This window comes from Salmo salar, chromosome ssa05 (genome assembly GCF_905237065.1).
Source record: "Salmo salar chromosome ssa05, Ssal_v3.1, whole genome shotgun sequence".
Classification (NCBI taxonomy): Eukaryota; Metazoa; Chordata; class Actinopteri; order Salmoniformes; family Salmonidae; genus Salmo; species Salmo salar.
In genome coordinates this window covers 83,078,412-83,102,689 of record NC_059446.1, presented here as the reverse complement: position 1 = coordinate 83,102,689, position 24,278 = coordinate 83,078,412, and the positions used below count along the sequence as shown (strand labels likewise).

Below are 24,278 nucleotides of genomic sequence, written 5' to 3'. Positions count from 1 at the left end.
ATAGGCAAAATAACAGACACTGGACAGAGGAAGATTGGGGGAAAAAAGTGTTATGGACATACAAATCTAAGTTTCAGGTGTTCGGATCACAAAGAACTTTCGTGAGACGCAGAATAAATTAAAAAATGCTGGAGGAGTGCTTGACGCCATCTGTCAAGCATGGTGGAGGCAATGTGATGGTCTGGGGGTGCTTTGGTGGTGGTAAAGTGGGAGATTTGTACAGGGTAAAAGGGATCTTGAAGAAGGAAGGCTATCACTCTGTTTTGCAACACCAAGCCATACCCTGTGGATGGTGCTTAATTGGAGCCAATTTCCTCCTACAACAGGACAATGACCCACACCGCATCTCCAAACTATGCAAGAACTATTTAGGGAAGAAGCAGTCAGCTGGTATTCTGTCTATAATGGAGTGGCCAGCACAGTTACCGGATCTCAACCCTATTGAGCTGTTGTGGGAGCAGCTTGACTGCATGGTACGTAAGAAGTGCCCATCAAGCCAATCCAATTTGTGGGAGGTGCTTCAGGAAGCATGGGGTGAAATCTCTTCAGATTAACTCAACAAATTGACAAGTGCAAGGCCAAAGATCTGCAAGGCTGTAATTGCTGCAAATGGAGGATTCTTTGACAATAGCTAAGTTTGAAGGAAACAATTATTTCAATTAATAATATATATATATATATATATATAAAAACATAAATAACCTTGTCAACATTTCCTACTCATTTTGCAACTCATTTCATGTATGTTTTCATGGAAAATGAAGGTTACATATATAACCACGGTTATGTGAGCTATATGATCACTCCAATATATTGGTATCACTCCACGGCGGAGGGATACGAGTTGAGGATTTACAGATTTACTCCCGTATACACCTGTGTCACGGCTGGGGTGCGCCCCTATATATAGACCCCATGGCCGCGACACACATCCTCTACATAATTTGAGGCCCCTCTAGCACCATAGAGGATTGGAGTGATCCAATATAGCTCACATAACCGTGGTTACATACGTAACCTTCGTTATGTTTCACTATATTGGATCACTCCAATATATTGGTATACCCGTACCAGATTTAGTCGGTGCTAGAGGGACCTGGTCAGCCAGCGGTGAAGTCCCAGTGCGGGACCGAGACGCAGTGGCCGTCAATGTGGAAAGGGGTCCCGGCACAGTCCCGGAAGGGGAGGCGACACCAAGGACCCCTGAACCAACCGCAGAGGGAGGTGCCACATTTAACCGATAGTCCCTAGCAAAGGTGCAAGAGGAAGTCCAGCTGGCCGCAGCACAGATATCAGCGAGGGGCACTCCTCTCAGTAGAGCCCAGGACGCAGGCACACCTTGTGTCGAATGTGCCACCACAGGTCCCAGCACTGGCCTGCCAGCCAGGCGGTATGCTGTCGTAGTCGTACCCACGATCCAGTGAGAGCCGCTGCTTTGATAGCCCAGCCCCCAGGACGCTCTCACCATAGCAGAAAAAGAGCTGCTCTGTTCTCACTGACGGTGTGCGCTCCACATAGGCAGCCAGTGCCCTCACAGGGCACAGCATGCCAGAGGGAGGCCCAGACTCCCCCGCCACTGCCAGGGGGTCATAAGCAGTCAGGATAAAAGGGATGTTCACATGCATGTTTGACAGAACCTTCAGGAGGAATGAAGGGTTGAGGCGGAGAGATATACTCCTCCCCCCAGGTCCATCCGGTAGCACTCAGAACTTACTGAAAGAGCATGGAGCTCACCCACCCTCTTCATGGAAGTAATCGCTACCAAGAAAGCCACCTTCATAGAGAGGTGTTTCAGGAAGGCAGATTCCAATGGTTAGAAAGGCAGCTTTGCCAAAGCTGCCAAGACCACATCCAGAGCCCAGCTCGCCATTGAGCAGGTCCTAGTCGGACGTAGGCGACAAACCCCCTTCATAAACCTGGAGACCAAGGGATGTCGCCCCACTGGCCTGTCCATCCACCCCACATGGCAGGCAGATATAGCAGACAAATACCCTCTCAGTGTAGATGCTGCTAAGCCCTCATCCAAGCGAGACTGCAGGTATTGGAGGACATACTGCACCCCGCATGACTCGGGCACCACCTCAATACCAGTGCACGAAGAGCAGAACAACCGCCAGCACAACTGGTATTCCGAGGTTGTAGCCGGTGCCGTTGCGCTCTCCATGGTGTTCATTACACCCTCCTGTAATCCTAACAGTGACCATTGGTGCCGTTCAGTGGCCAAGCCCACAGACTGAGGCGGTGCGGCCTCGGATACCACAGAGTTCCCCTGGCCTGAGACAGCAGGCCAGGGGAAGTTGCCAAGGTGTCCCAGAAAACACGGACAGGAGAAGGCTGAAGCAGGATCATCCGGGCCAGTATGGGGCCGCCAAAAGCATACGATGCTTTGCCATCCTGGTCCTGTCCAGCACAGCCTGGATCAGAGGGGAAAGGGGGGAAATGTGTAAAGCTCCAGTCCTGGCCAATCATGAGCCAGAGCATCCAAGCCCAGAGGCTCTGGTGGGACCGACATGGAGTACCACAGAGGCAGTGCGCATTATCCAGGGAGGCAAACAGGTCCACCTGCACCCTCCCGAACTTGTCCCACAGGTGCTGCACCCACCACCTGGGGATTTAGGCTCCAGTCCCAAGATGGCGGGCCCTCCCTTGAGAGCATATATCTCCTGCCACATTCAGGATGCCAGGTACGTGCGCTGCGCGTAGAGATGCTAGACATCCCTGAGCCCACAGAAGGAGCTCCCGTGCCATAATATGGAGGCGGTGGGACCTCAGTCCACCCTGATGGTTGATTTAAGCCACCACTGGTGTTGTCAATTCTCACCAGGACATGTCTTCCCTTCAGATGTGGAAGGAAAGACTGCAGGTCCAGCAGTATAGCTCAGAGCTCTAGTGTATTGATGTGCCAGCTGCTCCAAGGGGGTAGCCAACAGCCGCTGCCGACCTGCCCTTGGTCACACCCCCCAGCCGATCTGGGAGGCATCTGTGCTGACCAGCTCCCGGTGGCACATCAGCATCTCCACCCCACCTGAGAGAAAGGAGTGACAGCACCACCTCAACAATGCCCCGAGGCACTGTGTGGTCACCCGCAGCTGGCGGTGACGATCTGGGTGCAGCCGGTGGGAGTTGAACCACTGTTGAAGAGGCCGACGATGGAGCAGGCCCAGCGGAATCAACAACGAGGCCGGCGTTGGCAGGTTATCCACCCACCCCTGCCGAAAGTGGTCGAGGCAAGATAAGATTGCCTGAACCCTTCTGGTGGGCAGGCGTGCTCTCATGACCAACGAAGGCCACCCTCTGGGTGGGTGTCAGATGACTCGTCATTTATAGTAATGCCCAGGCCGCCGATATGGGTCAGGAGCACGTCTGTCTGACAGGACCTGGGTCCTGGTCGGGGCACAAATAAGTCAATCGTCCAGGTAATGGAGGATTAACATCCCTCGGACGTGAGAGGTGCCAGGACAGCGTCCATGCACTTTGTGAAAGTATGGGGTGCCAAGGAGAGGCCAAAAGGAAGAACAACGAATTCGTAAGCCCTCCCTTCGAAAGCGAATCGGAGGTACTGCCAATGAGCTGGGTGAACAGGAACATCGAAGTGAAAAACCACTGGTCCCTGGACACAGCCGGCAACATATGGGCCGGGGACAGCATGTGGAAACTCAGTACCTTCAAGTACCCATTGAGGTTGCAGAGGTCCAGAATTGGTTGAAACCCTCCATTTCTTTTTGGGACCACAAAATAAGTGGAGTAGAACCCACCTAGCCGTTCTGTCTTGATCCTGCAGATGACACCTTTGTCCAGGAATGAGCTGATCTCCAGCCACAGGGTTTTTTTTGTGGGGGGGGTGACATGAAGGATGGGGGCCGGCACCGGAATTGTAGTAGGTACTCCTCGAGCATTTTGGACAACACCTATGGGGACTCCACACACTCCTCCGACTTTTCCCTTTGAGACCAGTGGAAGAGGCAGAGGCCAGGGAAGGGTGTGTCAGGGATCCTGCCAGGTCCCGCCTCTCCTCTGGCGACCCGAGTGCCTGGGTCCCCCAGGCACGTCCCTATGGCTGTGAAAGGTTGACAGGTTGTTGCTCCACCGCACGCTGTGCCCCTCCCCACTGTCGTTCCTCAGCACGAGGCGATGTGGCAGGAGAGGGACCCCACCGTCGTTCAGGTGCAGGTGGGTGGCGACGGTCCATCTGCCTTGGGCCTGAGGCAGCGGCATTAACAGTCTCAGGGTCTCCCGGTCCCTACGAACTTCATCGGTCTGCTCCAGAATGTCATTAACCCCTGGGCCAAACGTCAGCCCTGGGGTGATGGGGAGAGTAGCAAATGTGTTCTGGAGAGCAGCTGGCAGACGGGATTGGGCCAGCCAGAGATGGTGCCGGGAGGTAATCACCTGCACCATGGCCCGTCCATTGGAGCAGGCCACATCCCTCTGGAGCAGGGAAAGCAGGCAAGACACCTCCATTGCGTCCCAGAGGAGCTCCTCTGTGCCCCCCTGCAGCACGGGGCAACAGAGTCTGCAGGTAGGCCGTTGGTAAGGCGGCCAAGAGAGCAGAGGGACCCATGTGGCTTTCAAGTCCGCATTAAAGACTCTGGGGGGTCCCGGCTTCAGTCGCGGGTTCTGCCCTATAATCTCCCGGTCCGGGAGGACCATGGCAGCGATCATGGTGTCCATGGTCGGGTACTCCTGGAGGCCGAGTGACTCTGCACCCGCAACATAACTCCATGGTCCAGTCTCTGTTGTGAGTCGGAAGCACCCCCTGGCAGAGGCCCAGCTCTCCTGCAAGGCCTCGCGGAACTCAGCAGAGATGGGGACAAATGGAGAGTCATCACTGTCCACTAGTTTGATGTCCAGTGCAGAAGCTACCCGAGTGAGTAGGCCCCTCGTAGCCTCGAGGCGATGAAGCCCCACTGCCGGCTTCTGATGGCCCATCAGCCTGGTAGCCCCGCTCACGGCGGTGAACAGTGCCAGCATCGTCCCCCAGGAACAGCCCATCCCTGGCCAACAGGGAAAAAATGTTGTCGCCATCGAAGCTATCAACCTCCTGACGCAGGGCATGCGCCCTCCATTCAAGGTGGTCTCAGCGGTCCGACTCCTGCCCCCGTCCAGGACTGGCAGCAGAAGAGCTCTGCCTGCAGTGGCTCCGGCCACACTACTGGACTCAGTAGAGGGACTAACAGCTCGCTGGCGCACCACTCCTGAGGGAGGGAGTTCGTCCCCAGCCTGAGCCTGGCCGACCCACTCGAGCATGGCCTCCAATCACGCCAGGCGCTCAGAGAACACCACACAAAACAGGCATCCAGTAGGGCACTCCACCGCCCTCTCCGTGTGGCTCGAACCCGGCAGTGCATACACGAGATATGCAGATCTCCAGAGGGGATGTCACCATCACACCTGTCACAAAGGGAAGCCATAAGCTCAGCCAAGCCAGCAAGGCCACGGAGTAGGGGTCCAACGCCCTGGGAGAGCTTATATCGTGACCCGCTTCGAGGAATAGGAACCCGGTGAGGGATAAATTACCCAGTACCTCTACAAAAAACAGGGAAGACCCATGTGGGAAAAACAGCCAGACAAAAAAACTGCAACCAGGTAATGGATTTTATTTATGGGTTGTTTTGTTTTTTACGCCAACTGCAATATTACCTAGCCAGTTTAATATCCAAGCAGAAAACAAAACAGCACCATATGGAGTAACTCTGTTCACTTCTTGCGAATTAGTCGGACGCTAGCGTCCCATTTCGACACCTTCCGGTGAAATTGCGGAGCGCCAAATTCAAATTAAATTACTATAAATATTAACCTCTTACATCTAGACGTTCCGCTAGCGGAACACCTGCTCCAATATCCAATGATGGGCGTGGCGCGAAATACAAACTCCTCGAAAATCCAAAAACTTCCATTTTTCAAACATATGACTATTTTACACCATTTTAAAGACAAGACTCTCCTTTATCAAACCACACTGTCCGATTTCAAAAAGGCTTTACAACGAAAGCAAAACATTAGATTATGTCAGGAGAGTACCCAGCCAGAAATAATCAGACACCCATTTTTCAAGCTAGCATATAATGTCACAAAAAACAAAACCACAGCTAAATGCAGCACTAACCTTTGATGATCTTCATCAGATGACACTCCTAGGACATTATGTTATACAATACATGCATGTTTTGTTCAATCAAGTTCATATTTATATCAAAAAACAGCTTTTTACATTAGCATGTGACGTTCAGAACTAGCATTCCCACCGAACACTTCCGGTGAATTTACTAAATTACTCACGATAAACGTTCACAAAAACATAATTATTTTAAGAATTATAGATACCGAACTCCTTTATGCAATCGCGGTGTCCCATTTTAAAATAGCTTTTCGGTAAAAGCACATTTTGCAATATTCTGAGTAGATAGCCCGGCCATCATGGCTAGCTATTTTGACACCCACCAAGTTTGGCACTCACCAAACTCAGATTTACTATAAGAAAAATTGGATTACCTTTGCTGTTCTTCGTCAGAATGCACTCCCAGGACTTCTACTTCATCACCCAATGTTGTTTTGGTTCCAAATAATCCATAGTTATATCCAAATAGCGGCGTTTTGTTGTGCGTTCAAGACACTATCTGAAGGGTAACAGAGGGTGACGCGCCCGGTGTGTATCGTGACAAAAAATTCTAAATATTCCATTACCGTACTTTGAAGCATGTCAAACGCTGTTTAAAATAAATTTTTATGCGATTTCTCTCGTAAATAAGCGATAATATTCCGACCGGGAGTCGTTGTTTTCGTTCAAAGACTGAAAATGTAAACATGGAGTCGTCTCGTGCATGCGCTACTGTTTTTCAGCCAGAGACAGCAGAGTCATCATTCAACGTTCTGGCGCCTTCTGAGAGCCTATGGGAGCATTAGAAAGTGTCACGTTACAGCAGATATCCTTTGTTTTGGATAGAGATGGCAAAGAAGGCCAAGAAATGGTCAGACAGGGTACTTCCTGTACAGAATCTTCTCAGGTTTTGGCCTGCCATTTGAGTTCTGTTATACTCACAGACACCATTCAAACAGTTTTAGAAACTTTAGGGTGTTTTCTATCCAAAGCTAATAATTATATGCATATTCTAGTTTCTGGGCAGGAGTAATAACCAGATTAAATCGGGTACGTTTTTTATCCGGCCGTGAAAATACTGCCCCCTATCCATAACAAGTTAAAAACTTTCATGAAATCACAAGTACAATACATCAAAATAAAGCTTAACTTGTTGTTAATCCAGTCGCCGCGTCAGATTTCAAAAAGGCTTTACGGCAAAAGCAAACCATGCGATTATCTGAGGACAGCGCCCAGCATGCATAACAAATCATTTTTAACCAGGGAGTTGCGACACGAAAGTCAGAAATAGCTATATAATATATGCCTTACCTTTGAAGATCTTCTGTTGGCACTCCAAAAGGTCCCAGTTACATTACAAATGGTCCTTTTGTTCGATAAAGTCCTTCTTTATATCCATAAAAACTCAGTTTAGCTCAGTCAATAATCCACTCGGTTTCCCTCCTTCAAAATGCATACAAAATTAATCCCAAACGTTACCAATAAACTTACCCAAAAAAGCCAATCAACGTTTATAATCAAACAATAGGTACCCTAATACACAAATAAACTATCAAATTTAAGACGGAGAATCGTTATTGTCTTTACCGGAGAAAAATACCAAAGGCGGCGCTCTCAATCACACGCTTGGAAACACTACAGCCAAAATGGGAGCCACCTACATTTTTCCAAAAACCAGCCTGAAACTCTTTCTAAAGACTGGTGACATTAGCGGAAGCCCTAGGAACTGCAATCGGGCACGATTTCACCCTATTATAAAAGGGCCAGTTATTGAAATCAGTGGTAGTGTTTTTTTTTTTTTGGGGGGGATGGTTTGTCCTCGGGGTTTCGCCTGTCATTTCAGTTCTGTTATACTCAGACATTATTTTAACAGTTTTAGAAACTTTAGAGTGTTTTCTATCCAAATCTACCAATTATATGCATATCCTAGCTTCTGTGCCTGAGTAGCAAGCAATTTACTTTGGGCATGCTTTTCATCCGGACGTCAAAATAACATCCCCTATCCCAAAGAAGCCCACCACGATACTCTTACATTCCGCAGGGGAAAGAACAAGAAAAAAACCCTGTAGGGTAATTAGCAGAGAAAGGCATGTTAAAGCAATTCACAACACACACAGAACAAGCCAGTCAGCAAGTTGTGTAAGTAAAAGTTGTAGTGTAACGCTAACGAAACACAAGCACGACAAACCACGGGCGGAAGATACAGATCAACCACGCACAGCGAGTGGAGCACTTTAGAGGGGCTGGCAATGTGGCCAGCTGCTCCAGGCTGCAAACAGCCAGTGAGTATACTTCCACGCAAGATATTACACTTACCAGTGACTTACCAAGCGAACTTCAGAAAGTTTGTACATCAAACCATACGGACGTCCGCCGAGACAATGAGAGAATGTGTATCGCGGCCATGGGATCTATATATAGGGGCGGACCCCAGCCGTGACACAGGCGTACACGGGAGTAAATCTGTAAATCATCACCTCGGATGTATCCCTCCGCCGCGAAGTGATACCAATATATTGGAGGGATCCAATACAGTGAAACATAACAAGGACATTTCTAAGTGACCCCAAACTTTTCAACGGTAGTGTACATACTTGAACACAGGGTTTCCCAAACTCAGTCCTGATTCAAATAATCAAAGCTTGATGCTGAGTTGGTTATTTGAATCAGCTGCGTAGTGCTTGGGCAAAAAACAACATGTGCACCCAAGGGGGGCCCCTAGATCGAGTTTGGGAAACCCTGCTTTAACAGGCTAAAACTATTTTAAACCGGTCTTATTTTGAGACAAACAAAGTCTGCTCCAGCCTATAAGAACGAGGAGGAATGTCATAAACTAAGTAGAACCAGATCATGAACTACAGTACTGTAAAGTGACTGATACTGAACAAGGTGCATACGGCTGATGGAAGGAGGTATCCGTTCTGATCAGGCTAAAATATTCAGTAGGGTTGCAAAATTCCAGTAACCTTCCCAACATTCACAGGTTTTTCCAGAAATCCTGGTTAGACAGAGGGTTCCGGAATTCCTGCTTATTCCATTCTGATTCAGGAAGTCTTCATATCGGGATTTCTGGGAAAACCTGGGCATTTAAGTTACCAGAATTTTGCTTACCTAGATTTTGGCAACAAATGACTTAAGTTATAAAATGTGAAAGAAATGGTGTGTTCCTATCCAGAGGACAGACAGGAGGGTGGGAATAATGGTAGGAAACAGCTGGGATGATTACCTGAACATTCACATCCTCTTTCTGAAATATGAGGGAGCGCACTTCATCTGGGTCCACATTGAAGATGGCTTTCAGTAGGCCAGGCTGGAAGAGAGAGAGAGAGACAGGGGGACAGAGAGAGACAGAGAGACAGAGAGAGAGGGGGAGACAGGGGGACAGAGAGAGACAGGGGGACAGAGAGAGACAGGGGGACAGTGTCATTCATTGATTTGAACAGTCAGTGCCTCTCAAAGACCTGTTACTATTCACTCAGCTTAGCTAAAACCAACACCAAGGAATAATCCAAGAATAAAAACCAAGTAGGTTAAAATCTCAACTCTATAGTGAGACATGGAGCCTATACAGCCTCATTGTTGCTGTGCAAAGGCAGCTAACCTGAAGTCCTTTGGCCCAATACCTCACTGTGATAGAGAGAAAAAGAGCTCTCATCCTTCTCCTCAACAACCACAATACACACACACACACGACTCATTCACTCACAAAACACACATGTCCCAGTGTCCAACAAAAATTCCTTCTATAAAACATCAGAGATGAGAGCAGCAACTTCCAGAAGGTCACACACACACTAAAAGGGTGGCAGCTCCGCCGTTGATTCACAAATGAAGCCAGGCAATGTGACTTCATTTATAGTCAACCATTAACAACCCCCCGTCCCAGTCTCTACACTTTGGATAGAAGGCTAAAGTCCTATTCTTAAAGCAGCATTTATCCTTATTTTTTTACTCAGTAGAACATGCCATTCCTGTAGAGATGAGGTGCTCTGTTGAATGTCTTACACATGCCCCTCCCACCCAGGACCCTGCTTCCCATCACAACTGGGTGAAGAAGCAGAGGAAGAAGACTTACTATTTTTTACAGGGTGACTAATCACATACAGTCCTGGTTTCCTGTCCTCACTTCCCTTACAGAGAAAGCAATGGCTATTCAACAAACAGCCCCAAAGCGCTACATTACACAATGTGAAAAACAGTCTTTACTGAAATAGGACATTTCTATACATGCTGCTGGGCACACAGAAGTCCTATAAATCTACTATATGTTTTATATGTAAATTTGTGTCTGGGCTCCTCTCTAAATCACAAAGGCCCAAGGCTGAGGGGGAATTGATTGACGCATCAACATGCTGTCAGATATTGTACAGCTCATCCATTATGGTAAACTCTCTGATAATATAATATCCCATTGACCTCCAGGGCGGTATTCAAGCCAGCAGCGTCACTCAATCTGCAATACAGTGTAACATAACACAGAGCCGTGTGTCTGCTGGTGACCATTGGGGCTGTTTTGTTTTTCCATCGCAAACCTGGAGGGGGTACAGACTGACCTGGAGGGAGGGGGTACAGACTGACCTGGAGGGAGGGGGTACAGACTGACCTGGAGGGAGGGGGTACAGACTGACCTGGAGGGAGGGGGTACAGACTGACCTGGAGGGAGGGAGGGGGTACAGACTGACCTGGAGGATAGGGAGCACTCTCTGAGGGCAGGGGATGTAGTAGTGTACATACACTACTTTTGACCAGTGCACTACAAAAGTAGTGCCATTTGGGACGCAGAGGCTCTGAGGGCCTGATTGCCCATGAAAGAGCCAGAAGGAACATTCCCTGGCTGCCACAAACCCTTTAACTCTTCCATGACTTCATCACCGCTGCCAACAAGTAAACAGACAGCTCACTGGGTGAAATTAGCCTACTCAGACTGTTGTTTACTTTCCATTAAGTTTCGCTTGGATAATACTGACAAGCACTTCCTACCTCTCTGGGGGACGGTTGCTAAGACAAAGGCTTGGACGGTAACCGATGATATTGTTGTTTATTAATAGAAAGGTTATGACCAGTAGGATCACCATTGTTTTCTAGTGTATTCTGAATAGGTAGGACAGACCACTAGCTTTGTGCTCCAGCCTGCGTGTACGTTCAGGACCTTTCATCTTTATTCAGATCCCCATTAGCTGACACCATGAATTCCTGTTCCTGGGGTCCATACCTCACATCCACATCCTTTACCTCCATTAAATCAGTATACCATAAAGTACCATTCATTACTATACCATAAAGTTGGAAGTACCATTGTAATGGATCCAGCCTGTTTGGGGCTCTTGTTTTTTCTTGACGAAAGGAGGAGACAGGGCCTAAATGATGAGGAGACAGGGCCTAAATGATGAGGAGACAGGGCCTAAATGATGAGGAGACAGGGCCTAAATGATGAGGAGACAGGGCCTAAATGATGAGGAGACAGGGCCTAAATGATGAGGAGACAGGGCCTAAATGATGAGTAAACCACTCAGGACATCTGATGTGTTCTAGTGGCCCAGCTAATTAGCTAATGCACTTCCTCCTCCTCCATCAGCACAGCAGCCCTCAAGCTCTACCCTGCACAGCCTTCTGAGACAGATAGCATCCCAAATGGCACCCTATTCCCTACAGTGTACTACTTTTGACCAGAACCCTACGGGGTCCTGGTCAAAAGTAGTGCACTGTATAGGGAATAGGGTGCCATTTGGGACCGAACCCACCTACACACTGATGGACTGCTCCATCCATTCTCCCCTGTCAAGACATACTTACAATGATTGAGGAACTGACATACGAGGGATAAAATAGAGTAGAGCAGACCTACAGCCTTCAGATTTACATCCCTCTCATTCCAATGCACTTCTGTTCTGACTGTTGGTCTTCGTCTTAGCTTAGTCTGCGATGTTTCAAATCAGATCTGAGACAAAACACCCGTCAGTTTCATTCATTCCTACACGTCAGAAAACACTGTAGGATCACGTTTCTAAATCTGGTAATTGTTTGACTTGTCCATGTTGGTGGTGGCTACTGGCTAGTGATGGGGCTACGTACCAATCACATCATGACAATAACACTCTCTGTTTTCACACAAAAACGTTTTCAACTGACTAGATCAGGGGTTCTTAAAGCTTTTTCAGTCTGGGACCCAAATGAGACCGAAGGACCCAACCTAGGATCCAAGCGTGTCCATTTTGGGGCCCCCAAGCAAGATTTGGTTGGGTTAGAGTGCACCCCCTCTTGACTGCAGAGAATAAAAAAAGTTTGTTTTAAAGTTAATTTCCTGCAGTTCTACACATATTGAATGACTTATGCCATGTTAGTATGATATCTGAATGAGAGTGACTAACAAAATCAATGGGGGCCCCCTGGAGGTCAGGGCCCCTGGGCACATGCCCTGCATGCCCGGTCGTGATTCGGCCATGAATACTACAAGTTTAGATAGATACGTTGGCAAGACTAAAAGAATGGTAGCGGACATGGGCTAATTGAGTGACTGTAAATGACTGACATAAGAGAAAACTGCTGATGCACAACCACATTTAGAATTTGCACCTTAAGTATTCTACTATTCAAACACTAAACAGTAAGTTGAGACCCCGACTGAGCCCCCCCCCAAAAAAAAGTTGAAATAGTTTTTACCCTGACATGTCACAACCCACCATTAACATGTCATACTTTAAAAAGGCTGGACTAGATCATTATTCATTAACTTGTTCACTTTATGCAAAACTGCCTCGCGGCTTCAAAGCAACCATGGGATGAGACCAGTCACATAGCATGTGATGTCACACACTGATTCCTAGAGCTCTATGAAATCTGAGATGATGCACTCCCACAAACTGGGCCAAAGGAGACGTCTTGTTTCTAATGACATAGAACCCTGCCAGGAGGACTATGAACTACGACACTGCAGCACTAATCTGGTTGGGCATGGTTGTATTTAGTTTGCCTATGGCAATCCTTTAGCAGATTGATGTTGCCTACAGGTTAGCAGATCCATCATAACCTCAATATGACTCACCATCATCATTTAAAAAATAAATAAAATAGGATGCATTTCTAGGCTTCCGAATGAGCAAGATCACAGAGCCAAGTCCTGGTACATGATTCTGTTGTCCTATAGCTTGGGCCTTTATCAACATGTTAATATATCGCCGTAGAGAGAGAATTGTAAAGACCTCTCAAAACAATACTACAGAATACACTAATTCAATGTCAACCATGTGATACTAGAGAGCGTTAGAAGAAAATATGGCCATTCACAGCCCTAAACAGGAGGCTGTACTAGCAGGGCATTTCCTGATGTCTATTGAAAACAAGCCTTGAATATCATTTGCTTCAGGCACTCCCCCTCATTCTGCTATTAAAAATGCAGGCTACAATTGAGGTTAGAAGACCCACTGGATACAAACAGTGTAACAAGTAAGCACTTGTGCTACAAGAAATGTTTTGTTTAAAAAGATGTCCGTCGCCCTTCGCAGAGAAAGGCAACGGGACAACTAGCCCTGATCCAGTGTAATAGGTTTTCTAAGCCTCTTCAGCAGCACAACCGACCCTGCAGTGCACCACCACCTCCTACAATCCAGTCTAGTTAATACCGTCACCATGGAGACAGCTCTTTGGCAACTCCTGAGCCTCTCTCATTGGAGTCTGGTCACATGATCATTCATGACAAACACAATGAGGGGATACACGCGCATACATATATGTCGCAAGTATAGCGCGTGTACACACACACACACACACACCTCTGAGACAGACTCTGGCACTCTTGAAAGCACAAAGACTAGCACGCAGGACCCATGTGCAAACACAAAGCCTAGCTACTAGCATTCATGCAGCATATACTGCCGGTGTGATAAAGACAGTCCAGTAATGATAAGAGCAAGCTATTCAGGCTATGATAAGTACAAGTGTGGCACAGTAGAGCCTTTCATTATTCATTCTCCAACTGTCAATAAATCACACATCCACTTTTACCACCCCTCCACCATGACCCCTTTATAAAACTATTCAATAACCCATCAATGGAAAAAATGACATGCCAATATTTTAGTGACCATGGTCTTCTATTCAAAACACCGTGATCATCTAGTCTATGTAAGGCCTTATTGTAAGGCCTTGTATTATCAACAGCAATGGATGAACTACAGCACAGAGTGACACTACTTTTCACATTCATTTAAAACATACCATATATTATACCATCTCAATGAGAGAATATCGAGATGTGTAGAGCAACAGCTCAGGAAAATGATCTTGCATGAATTAGGCCTAGATCTATAAATGAGATGAGGCTGGATAGGGGCAGGCCCAGGGCATACACTGATATAGGAGAGGTAGACTGGAGAGCCTTGTCTGGATCTTTTCAGGTGCAAGTACCAGTTAACCAAAGGCTGCTTCACCTCAACATGTCAGAGTGTGGAGTGGCCACTCTCGTCTCGACCTTCTGGAATCAAAGACTACCGAACAGTCCCTTTACAAGTCAGAATATTGAATAAACTTCATTTGAACTTACTCGGCCTGTTGTCCTCTGATTTTGTCCTTCTGCTTTTTTTAGACAATATCCAGAGGAAAAGTATTATTAAACCGACTACCAATCGCAGGTCTCTGTGTGGCCGTCACAATTTGTATGCTCATCACCTAAGGCATGTGTACAACATTTACGTCATTTAGCGGACGCCTTTACCCAGAGCAATTAGGGCAAAGTGCCCTGCTCAAGGGCACATCAGCAGATTTAATTTTACCTAGTTGGCTCAGGGATTTGAACCAGTGATCTAACCACTAGGCTACCTGCTGCCACAAGACAGAAGTACATGCATGCAATGCATCCATACTAAGCAAACTTGGGCCAGGTGATGTAAATCTCAATGGCAGTACTGGCGCTCTAAAATGTCAGGTAAATAATACATTCCTGGGGATATTTTGTCTCAGGACCAACCACAAAAAGTATAGTAGGTTAAAATGTAATTTTATTCAACATTCTAGCTTGTAAGGGAACTTTCCAAGTTTTTCCAGTGCTTTATTTCAGAATGTATACCAGAAAGCTGGTATCAGTCTGATTTAATAGGCAAAATGCTGCTGTGAATTCAGGATACAAAATTGGGCTAAGTGTAACAACAATTTCGGAGAAAGTGCAGTAGGGAATGTGGGCCTTGTATGATCGAATCCCTAAGGCCTATAGCCAGCCATTTCCTGATAACGAACCATAGTCGCAAGTAACACAATGTAAGGAAACATTGTTCCAAAAAGGCCTATTTGTGTAGTGATGTTGAGGTAGGTGAAACAATACACCATACACAGTGACATTGAATACCAGCTCCACTACCCAGCTCAACATGCTTGCATTCCTTGGCTTCAGTTCAATAGTTGTTGAAAAGTGATGGTGAAGAGTGTCGTCACAGCAGTACTGTGGGCAGTTAGGAGAGCTAGCTAGGGACCTTCAACAATAGTGGCAATCGGATATTATTTAGCTGGTAGCTATTACTATCTAACGCTAGCTATAATACATTGCCTGGGATAGCTAATATTCGATAACTAAACTGGAACTCTGGCATGACCCTTAACGCTTTATTAATCGTGGTTAAGCTAGGTAGCTAACCTACCAGCTTAGACCTGTGTGAAGCTAGCCATAATAGGGATTAGCCACAATAGGGGAATTTGCAGTTTGCCTTCAAAATAAAAGTCTCCCATTGAAAGTGATTCAAACAGAAATAGTTGAATTATGCCATATTTTCACTAAATAATGCTAAACAAGGTCTGAATGTTATAGAAATGTAACAAAAGACTATGTTAACTTGACACGAATCTGTTAATCTCACTCTGGATGTATTAGACTTCAGAATTGCATTGGGTGCATACGTATACGCACTGTACAGCCTAACCTATGGATGTTGCACCCATGAAATTTGGTATCAGCCTAATTGGTGACACTCACATAACACAACTATGCAGAGTTTACACAAATATTAGCGTCTTAGCTCTTATTGTGGGACTCAACACCAGTGCAAAATTAGCCAAATGAAGCATTCAGCCTATTAAACGTACTGAACACTGTTACAGGCTTTGGTTTATCCATTTGTTTTGAGGTTGGACTTTAGCACGTGCATCTCCTTAGCACGTAGGGTGCACCGATTGAATAACGAGGTGACATCAGTACATGTTACACCTGTGCTGGTTTCCATCTCGTTAGTGGGAAGGTGTTTGACTTGTGCTGGCTCAAGTGCTATTTAAGAGCTGCTGGCCCAGTGCTCCAGTTGTCTTGATAGGGTTATAAAATTGGGGGAATCATTTGGAAAGTTGCATAAACACACAGGCTAATAAAATAAAAAATCCATGTACTTTAAGTTGGAAGCATTTGTGGAAAACCCTACATGGGAGATGCTAGATAAATGTACGAAGACTAATCTCCTCGTCATTTCAAAGCATTGTGGCATCTGGCGATCCAAGAGCAGTGGTCGAGGTGTTGATGAGTACTGCTTCGGTGTCGGAGGAGATCCTTCTGGGGGGAGAGAGGCTGATGGGGGAGGGGGCTCTGCGGGTGGTAGAGTACATCCCATACACGTGTAACTAAGGGAGTTAGAACTAAAGGTGAAGTTGGAGCAACAACAATTAGAGCTTGAAGAGCAGAGATTGGAGATAGAGCACCGGGAGAGACGGGATGGGCATGCAGCCAGACTAGCACAAGGAAAGGGAACGTGAGTGAGCATGCCATTCGATTAAGAGAGAGATCTGGAAGCACTCCGAATCCAGTCAGGCCATCCTGCACCCTCAGCACAGTTTGATCTTGGTCGGAACAGCTGACTTGGGCCGCCTTTCAAGCAGTTAAAGATGTGCCTTCTCGAAAGGGTTGCTACCTACATTCATGAGCACAAGCAAAGTTTGAAATGTGTTCTACCCTCGTGCTTTGAGTCTCTAGTGACTTGTCAAGGAGTGAAATTACCCTTCAAACAAAGAACCAAGTAGTTATTCCTACACAAAAAAGCAATCCAGAGATGTCACCTCCTACTGCAAGATTTCAGTCTTTTTCTACAGTGCCCAAAGATAAAGATCGGCAGAAAACTGGTTTTTCCATATCCGCCAGTTTGTCATTACTGCTGTGAGAAAGAACACAGAGAATGTGTCCTAAGTTGAAACAGAAAAATTAGACAGAAAAAGCAGTTTCTTCTTGTGGGAGCACTCCAGCCCATGAGGTCTCTGGTTGGGACTGGTGTATCTCCTAAACAAGATTTTGGATCAGATGTGTATGAACCCTTTGTTTCAGACAGGTTCGTGTCTCTGCAGAACCTCTGCAGAGCAGCCGGTGAAGATACTGGGGCAGCCCAGTAGGGTGTTTTGCCTTTGACACTTCAGCAACTGGTTACAGTGTGTTAGTACAAGGCGTGGAGATGGGTTGCTTGGAAGTTCCTTTGTATAATGTGGAACTCGAGTCTGATCTTATTTCAGGTTCTGTTGTCTTGTAGTGAGGCCTAGCCTACCAGTGAAGGGGGGTCTCATTAATTTTGGAAAACGATTTGGCTGGAGGGTAGGTCGTGCCAAATCCTGTCATTTGTAAGGAACGCAGAGTTGAGGAACCTGATTGGTTATCAAAAGTACCCGAGCGTGTGCCGTTACACGTGCTATGTCTAAGAAAGTCGCCGGGAGCAAGTCTAGTGTTAAGGATTTCAGCCATCCTACTACCATGGTTGATCTGTCCGAGACATTTATGGGTGATTCTGACTTCAGTAAACCTCCTGAGTTGACCTCTCCTTTAAAAAACCCAAAGGTCAGCTGAAGGAAGAGAGGGTCCCTACAGATGACACTTCAATGTCTAGGAAACAGCTGATTTCAGAACAGAAAAAAGATGTTTCCCTTCTCCCCTCTTTTTGCTGAGATGCGCCCAGAGGCAGAGTTCGATGAAGTTGGTCTGGGTTAATTTGACAGAGATGGTTTTCTAATGAGGAATTGACGTTCTCGTGCCACTTCTGGGCAAGACCATTGGTCCAGTGTATCTCAAATTGTCGTTCCACTTACGCTTCGACAAGAGATACTAATGTTGGCTCACGATTAGAGGTCGACCGATTTCAAGTTCATATAACAAATCGGTAAATGGGCATTTTTGGACGCCGATTATGGCCGATTACATTCCAATCCACGAGGAGACTGCGTGGCAGGCTGACCACCTTTTACCCGAGTGCAACATCAAAAGGACCTGGTGGCTGCAAGGAGCCAAGGTAAGTTGCTAGCTTGCATTAACCTTATCTTAACATAATCACTAGTTAACTACACATGGTTGATGATATTACTAGTTTAACTAGCTTGTCCTGCGTTGCATATAATCAATGAGGTGCCTGTTAATTTATCATCGAATCACAGCCTACTTCAACTTCGCCAAAAGGATGATGGTTTAACAAAAACGCAGTCAATACACCAATGTTCGAACCATAACAAAAATGCTTTTCTTAAAATCAATACACAAGTATATATTTTTAAACCTGCATATTTAGTTAAAAGAAATTCATGTTAGCAGGCAATATTAACTAGGGGAAATTGTGTCACTTCTCTTGGGTTCAGTGCAAGCAGAGTCTGGGTATATGCAGCAGTTTGGTCCGCCTGGCTCGTTGCAAACTGTGTGAAGACCATTTCTTCCTAACAAAGACAGGTAATAATTACTTTGCCAGAATTTTACATAATTATGACATAACATTGAAGGTCGTGCAATGTAACAGCAACATTTAGACTTAGGGATGCCACCCCTTCTATAAAATACAGAACGGTTCCATATTTCACTGAAAGAATAAACGTTTTGTTTTCAAAATGATTGTTTCTGGATTTGACCATATTAATGACCTAAGGCCCGTATTTCTGTGTGTTTTTTATATTATAATTACGTCTATGATTTGATAGAGCAGTCTGACTGAGCAGTGGTAGGCAGCAGCAGGCTCGTAAGCATTCATTCAAACAGCCCTTTCCTGCATTTGCCAGCAGCTCTTAGCAACGTTTGATGCACAGCGCTGTTTATGATGTTAATGTTGCGACAGTTCGTTTCTGGTAACAGAACAAAATAGTCAGCACATAGTGACTTTGATTTAGCTGTACTTTAATTAATGCAAACACGTGCGTGGTGTATGTGTGGTTCGTATATATACGGTCTCGCTGTTTTACCTCGCAGGGCAAAACAGAGAAGAGGACGTCACATTCTATTGTTCTCTCTTTTATACTGACAGAGATAGTTCCCGCTCAATGCTGGCCTGTCAGAGGGAGGAGGAGCGTGGTTTAAACTTGCTCCTCCTTTCGTCGGCGTGCAGGCTGATCCCAGTGTCGTGACGCACTTCCTGTTGCCGTTTGTAGTTCTTCTTGTCTTCAACAGTTGATTTACTCGTAGTTTATATACTTAATATTGTAGCATAGCTTCCCCGGTATATTATATAAGTTATGCATACAAATAGCCAGTTCAACCCTAACAATGACTTCAAGCCTATCAACTCCCGAGATTAGGCTGGCAATACTATAGTGCCTATAAGAACATCCAATAGTCAAAGGTATATGAAATACAAGTGGTATAGAGAGAAATAGTCCTATAATTCCTATAATAACTACAACCTAAAACTTTTTAACTGGGAATATTGAAGACTCATGTTAAAAGGAAGCACCAGCTTTCATATGTTCCCATGTTCTGAGCAAGGAACTTAAACGTTAGCTTTCTTACATGGCACATATTGCACTTTTACTTTCTTCTCCAACACTTTGTTTTTGCATTATTTAAACCAAATTGAACATGTTTCATTTATTTGAGACTAAAATGATTTTATGAATTATATTAAGTTAAAATAAAAGTGTATATTCAGTATTGTTGTAATTGTCATTACAAATACATATACTTAAAAATAAAACGAAAGATATATATATATACAATATTCTGATATACCACACACACACACACACACACACACACACACACACACACACACACTGCTCAAAAAAATAAAGGGAACACTTAAACAACACAATGTAACTCCAAGTCAAATCACACTTCTGTGAAATCAAACTGTCCACTTAGGAAGCAACACTGATTGACAATAAATTTCACATGCTGTTGTGCAAATGGAATAGACAACAGGTGGAAATTATAGGCAATTAGCAAGACACCCCCAATAAAGGAGTGGTTCTGCAGGTGGGAACCACAGACCACTTCTCAGTTCCTATGCTTCCTGGCTGATGTTTTGGTCACTTTTGAATGCTGGCGGTGCTTTCACTCTAGTGGTAGCATGAGACGGAGTCTACAACCCACACAAGTGGCTCAGGTAGTGCAGCTCATCCAGGATGGCACATCAATGCGAGCTGTGGCAAGAAGGTTTGCTGTGTCTGTCAGCGTAGTGTCCAGAGCATGGAGGCGCTACCAGGAGACAGGCCAGTACATCAGGAGGCGTGGAGGAGGCCGTAGGAGGGCAACAACCCAGCAGCAGGACCGCTACCTCCGCCTTTGTGCAAGGAGAAGCAAGAGGAGCACTGCCAGAGCCCTGCAAAATGACCTCCAGCAGGCCACAAATGTGCATGTGTCTGCGCAAACGGTCAGAACCAGACTCCATGAGGGTGGTATGAGGGCCCGACGTCCACAGGTGGGGGTTGTGCTTACAGCCAAACACCGTGCAGGACGTTTGGCATTTGCCAGAGAACACCAAGATTGGCAAATTCGCCACTGGTGTGTGTCAGCAGTTCCTGCACGAGGAAGGCATTGATGCTATGGACTGGCCCGCCCGTTCCCCAGACCTGAATCCAATTGAGCACATCTGGGACATCATGTCTCGCTCCATCCACCAACACCACGTTGCACCACAGACTGTCCAGGAGTTGGCGGATGCTTTAGTCCAGGTCTGGGAGGAGATCCCTCAGGAGACCATCCGCCACCTCATCAGGAGCATGCCCAGGCTTTGTAGGGAGGTCATAGAGGCACGTGGAGGCCACACACACTACTGAGCCTCATTTTGACTTGTTTTAAGGACATTACATCAAAGTTGGATCAGCCTGTAGTGTGGTGTTCCACTTTAATTTTGAGTGACTCCAAATCCAGACCTCCATGGGTTGATAAATTGGATTTCCATTGATTATTTTTGTGTGATTTTGTTGTCAGCACATTCAACTATGTAAAGAAAAAAGTATTTAATAAGAGTTTCATTCATTCAGATCTAGGATGTGTTATTTTAGTGTTCCCTTTATTTTTTTTAGCAGTATATATATTATTTTACATTTTTATTATAATTTTAGTATTTATTTGTCTTTTTTTAGTTTATTTAAAATCGGCCATTTAATCGGTACCGGATTTTTTTGGTCCTCCTATAAATCGGCACCGGCATTGAAAAATCATAATCGGTCGACCTCTACTCACGATGGTTGTATGGCAGGCCATCTTGGAGACAACAAGACGTATGACCGTATTTTGCATAACTTCTTCTGGTCTGAAACAGGAATACTTTATACATTCTAATTACATTTGGCTCCTTTCACGCCAGGTTCAAAGCCCCGCAATAAGTGCAACGATGCTTATCTCTAGCTTAGGCTGTACAGTCAATATGCATGTCCAATACGTAACATAGGCAGAAAGATTGTGGCTCATTTGCACCGTTTTTTAATCCCACAATAAGGGTTAAGACACTAATACTTGTTCTGTGAGTGTCACCGAGTAGACTGATAACCTATTTCATGGGTGCAACATCCATACATTAGGCTGTACAGTACATATACAGTAGGTATGCCCCCAATGCAATTCTAAACTCGAATACATCCACAGTACAATTAACATATTTTTACTTTGCTCAAATTGTAATTTTGTTGAACTTATATAACATTCCGACCTTATTTAGCATTATCCAAATATGGCATGATTCAATTATTTGTATACATTTGCATCACTTTCAATGGGGGACATTTATTTTGAAGGCGAACAGCAAATTCCACTATTGTGTCTAGCTTCACGCAGATCCAGTTTAGCTGGCTAGCTCGTAAATTGCGTTTCCAGCTAGTTTACCATAGGCATAGCTAGCTACCATATAGCTAAGCTAGCTACATGGGTAACAGTACGCTAATTAGCCAACGTTAGATAAGCGTGTTTACTGATTTACACCAAAACCTATGACCTTGAGTACGCACTTATAGAGTTTAGTTAAACGTTACATCTCGCAAATCCCATCATTTAGCTAGTTAGTTATCCACCATTGCATCAGTGTGGCCCTGCCTGCACATTCTGCTGTTGAGAACGTGCTAGCAATTTCACTAGCTTACTAGCTAACGTTAGCTACCTTCGTTTTGACAAGACGGATCACTTACCTGGTCTCGGATTTTGAGAACCACCATCTTACTAATAGTTTTGCATGAGAACAAGTAAAACTAAAATGGATGTTGGTCGTTATCTGAATGTTTGGCCCAACACTCCAGCTTCTTAGTTGCCAATTACTATGAGGCCTATGTTTTTCAACCTGATAGACTTGAAGGGAAAAACTCCATAACATTACCGCCACCGTGTGTGACCTCCCTAAAAGAAGCAAATTCATTGGCCAAAGAACGACTGGAACAGAGTAACAAGGTTTGTGGTTGGTCACACCATGCTCAGTTGTCGCTAAACGCCAGCAGACCAGTAATACAGCGCACAGTCCTAGAATAACTCGCAAATGACAGGTGGAATTAAATTAGTTGGATTGGGATTAGTAAAACCGTGTTTACATTGGTAGTTTGAAGTGATTCAAATCCTATTTATCTGCATATCCGATTAGAATCTGTTCCTTTCCCTACAGTTTGAACGGCACATGGAATCGGGTATTTCAAGTGGTTTGATGTCAGATACAAATCTGATTGCTGGCCATGTGACTTGTGTCTGAACAATGAAATCGGATGTATTTAACCTCAAGTGGTTTTTAGACTTGGAATATATTGGTGCTTCCAAACTACTCTGTGTTGACAGTTTGAAAATAACACGTGAGGTAGCTGGCTTGTTAAATGTTTACAAACAAATTAGTGAATGTGCTAGAAAGCTAAACAACTAGCTAGTTGACTGCTGTGGCTAGCCAGAATTACGCGCTTTGAAAGGCTTTAAGTGTTCTTACCCTATGATTTTGAACATTCGAAGCAACTGGAAAAACGTCTATGGCAGGCATTGTTGTCACCTTAGCTCGCTACATAACTTCTGAGTGATAGGGAGCACAAGCACTACCACCAATCAGTTTACAGCACTGCACACACCCGTCGAAACTATAACAACAAGCGTAGCCATGTCAGCACATGAGGGTACCGAAAAGATTGCAGTAACTGCAGTTGACTGGAATGTTGGACGCAGTAATTGCCGAATAGACTGCTAAATTACTGCAGTAAAAAAACGTATTTTGGACGCAGTATTTGCAGCAGTTATACTGTAATCTTTTTTAAGGGTATACGTGGCACGCTTTTGGTAGCCGCGAAGAATATACTCCTACCTCTTACTGCTTCTAGGACCCGTTTAAATTCAGACACTATTTTATCACCAATCATGTTTTAGCCTTCTGGTATTATTTTCATTCAAATACTGCACAAGTCAAATTAAACATTTAGCCACTAGATGTCGGTAAAGCTAAAGTTAAAGACTTACTCCTCAGAACTAACAGTAATTGGTGTAAAGCAGGGGTTCTCAAAGTGGGGGTCTGCGGAGGTACTGCAGGTCAGGTATGCCCCCAGGTAAAGCAAGTCTTTAAAACATATATTGTTATTTATTTTTCATGAATATTTCTAACAACAACAGATTAAATGAATTTAGGCCATGCAATCCGTTGAATAAGCGTTGTTGGTGTAATAAAATACAATACAATGTAATATTTTAAATCTAAAATGTATGGATATTGATATCCACAGTGCTCCACCAATTATACATTTTTCTACATAACACTTCTTGTATTCCCCAGAAATTATTATAATTTGTTAAAGTTAAAGCTAGAATCCTTAGTTAATACATACAGACATGTTTCCAGTGATTGTTGAAGAATCTAACTTATAAATGCTCAGGAGCTTAGTTCAACTGTAGTACCCCATCAGAACCTAAAATGTAAGCTTGTTTTACTCCAATGTTTGTAAACAATATAAATGTAAACAGTGTATAGCCTCAAAACATGGTTTAAACTATCATTTTGATATCATGGATGGTAAGTCCTTGCATCCATAG

The 24,278-nt window shown here is 45.1% G+C and overlaps 1 protein-coding gene across 4 annotated transcripts in view; it reads right to left on the bottom strand.

Annotated features, from left to right (window-relative positions):
* The window catches only part of LOC106595628 (serine/threonine-protein phosphatase 6 regulatory ankyrin repeat subunit A), a 44,093-nt gene extending 20,745 nt beyond the window's left edge, over positions 1-23,348 (bottom strand). The window contains exons 1-2 of one of the 4 annotated variants that reach the window (XM_045719172.1): positions 23,194-23,348; positions 9,324-9,407 (exon numbers count right to left, since the gene is read on the bottom strand). In XM_045719172.1, coding sequence (XP_045575128.1) covers positions 9,324-9,407; positions 23,194-23,244 — 135 coding nt within the window. In that variant the 5' untranslated portion in view covers positions 23,245-23,348. Of the gene's footprint in view, positions 1-9,323; positions 9,408-9,698; positions 9,909-22,420; positions 22,708-23,193 lie in introns of those variants that run through there. The other 3 variants (XM_045719173.1, XM_045719170.1, XM_045719171.1) reach the window with 3 other exon arrangements.
* Positions 23,349-24,278: the final 930 nt, after the last annotated feature.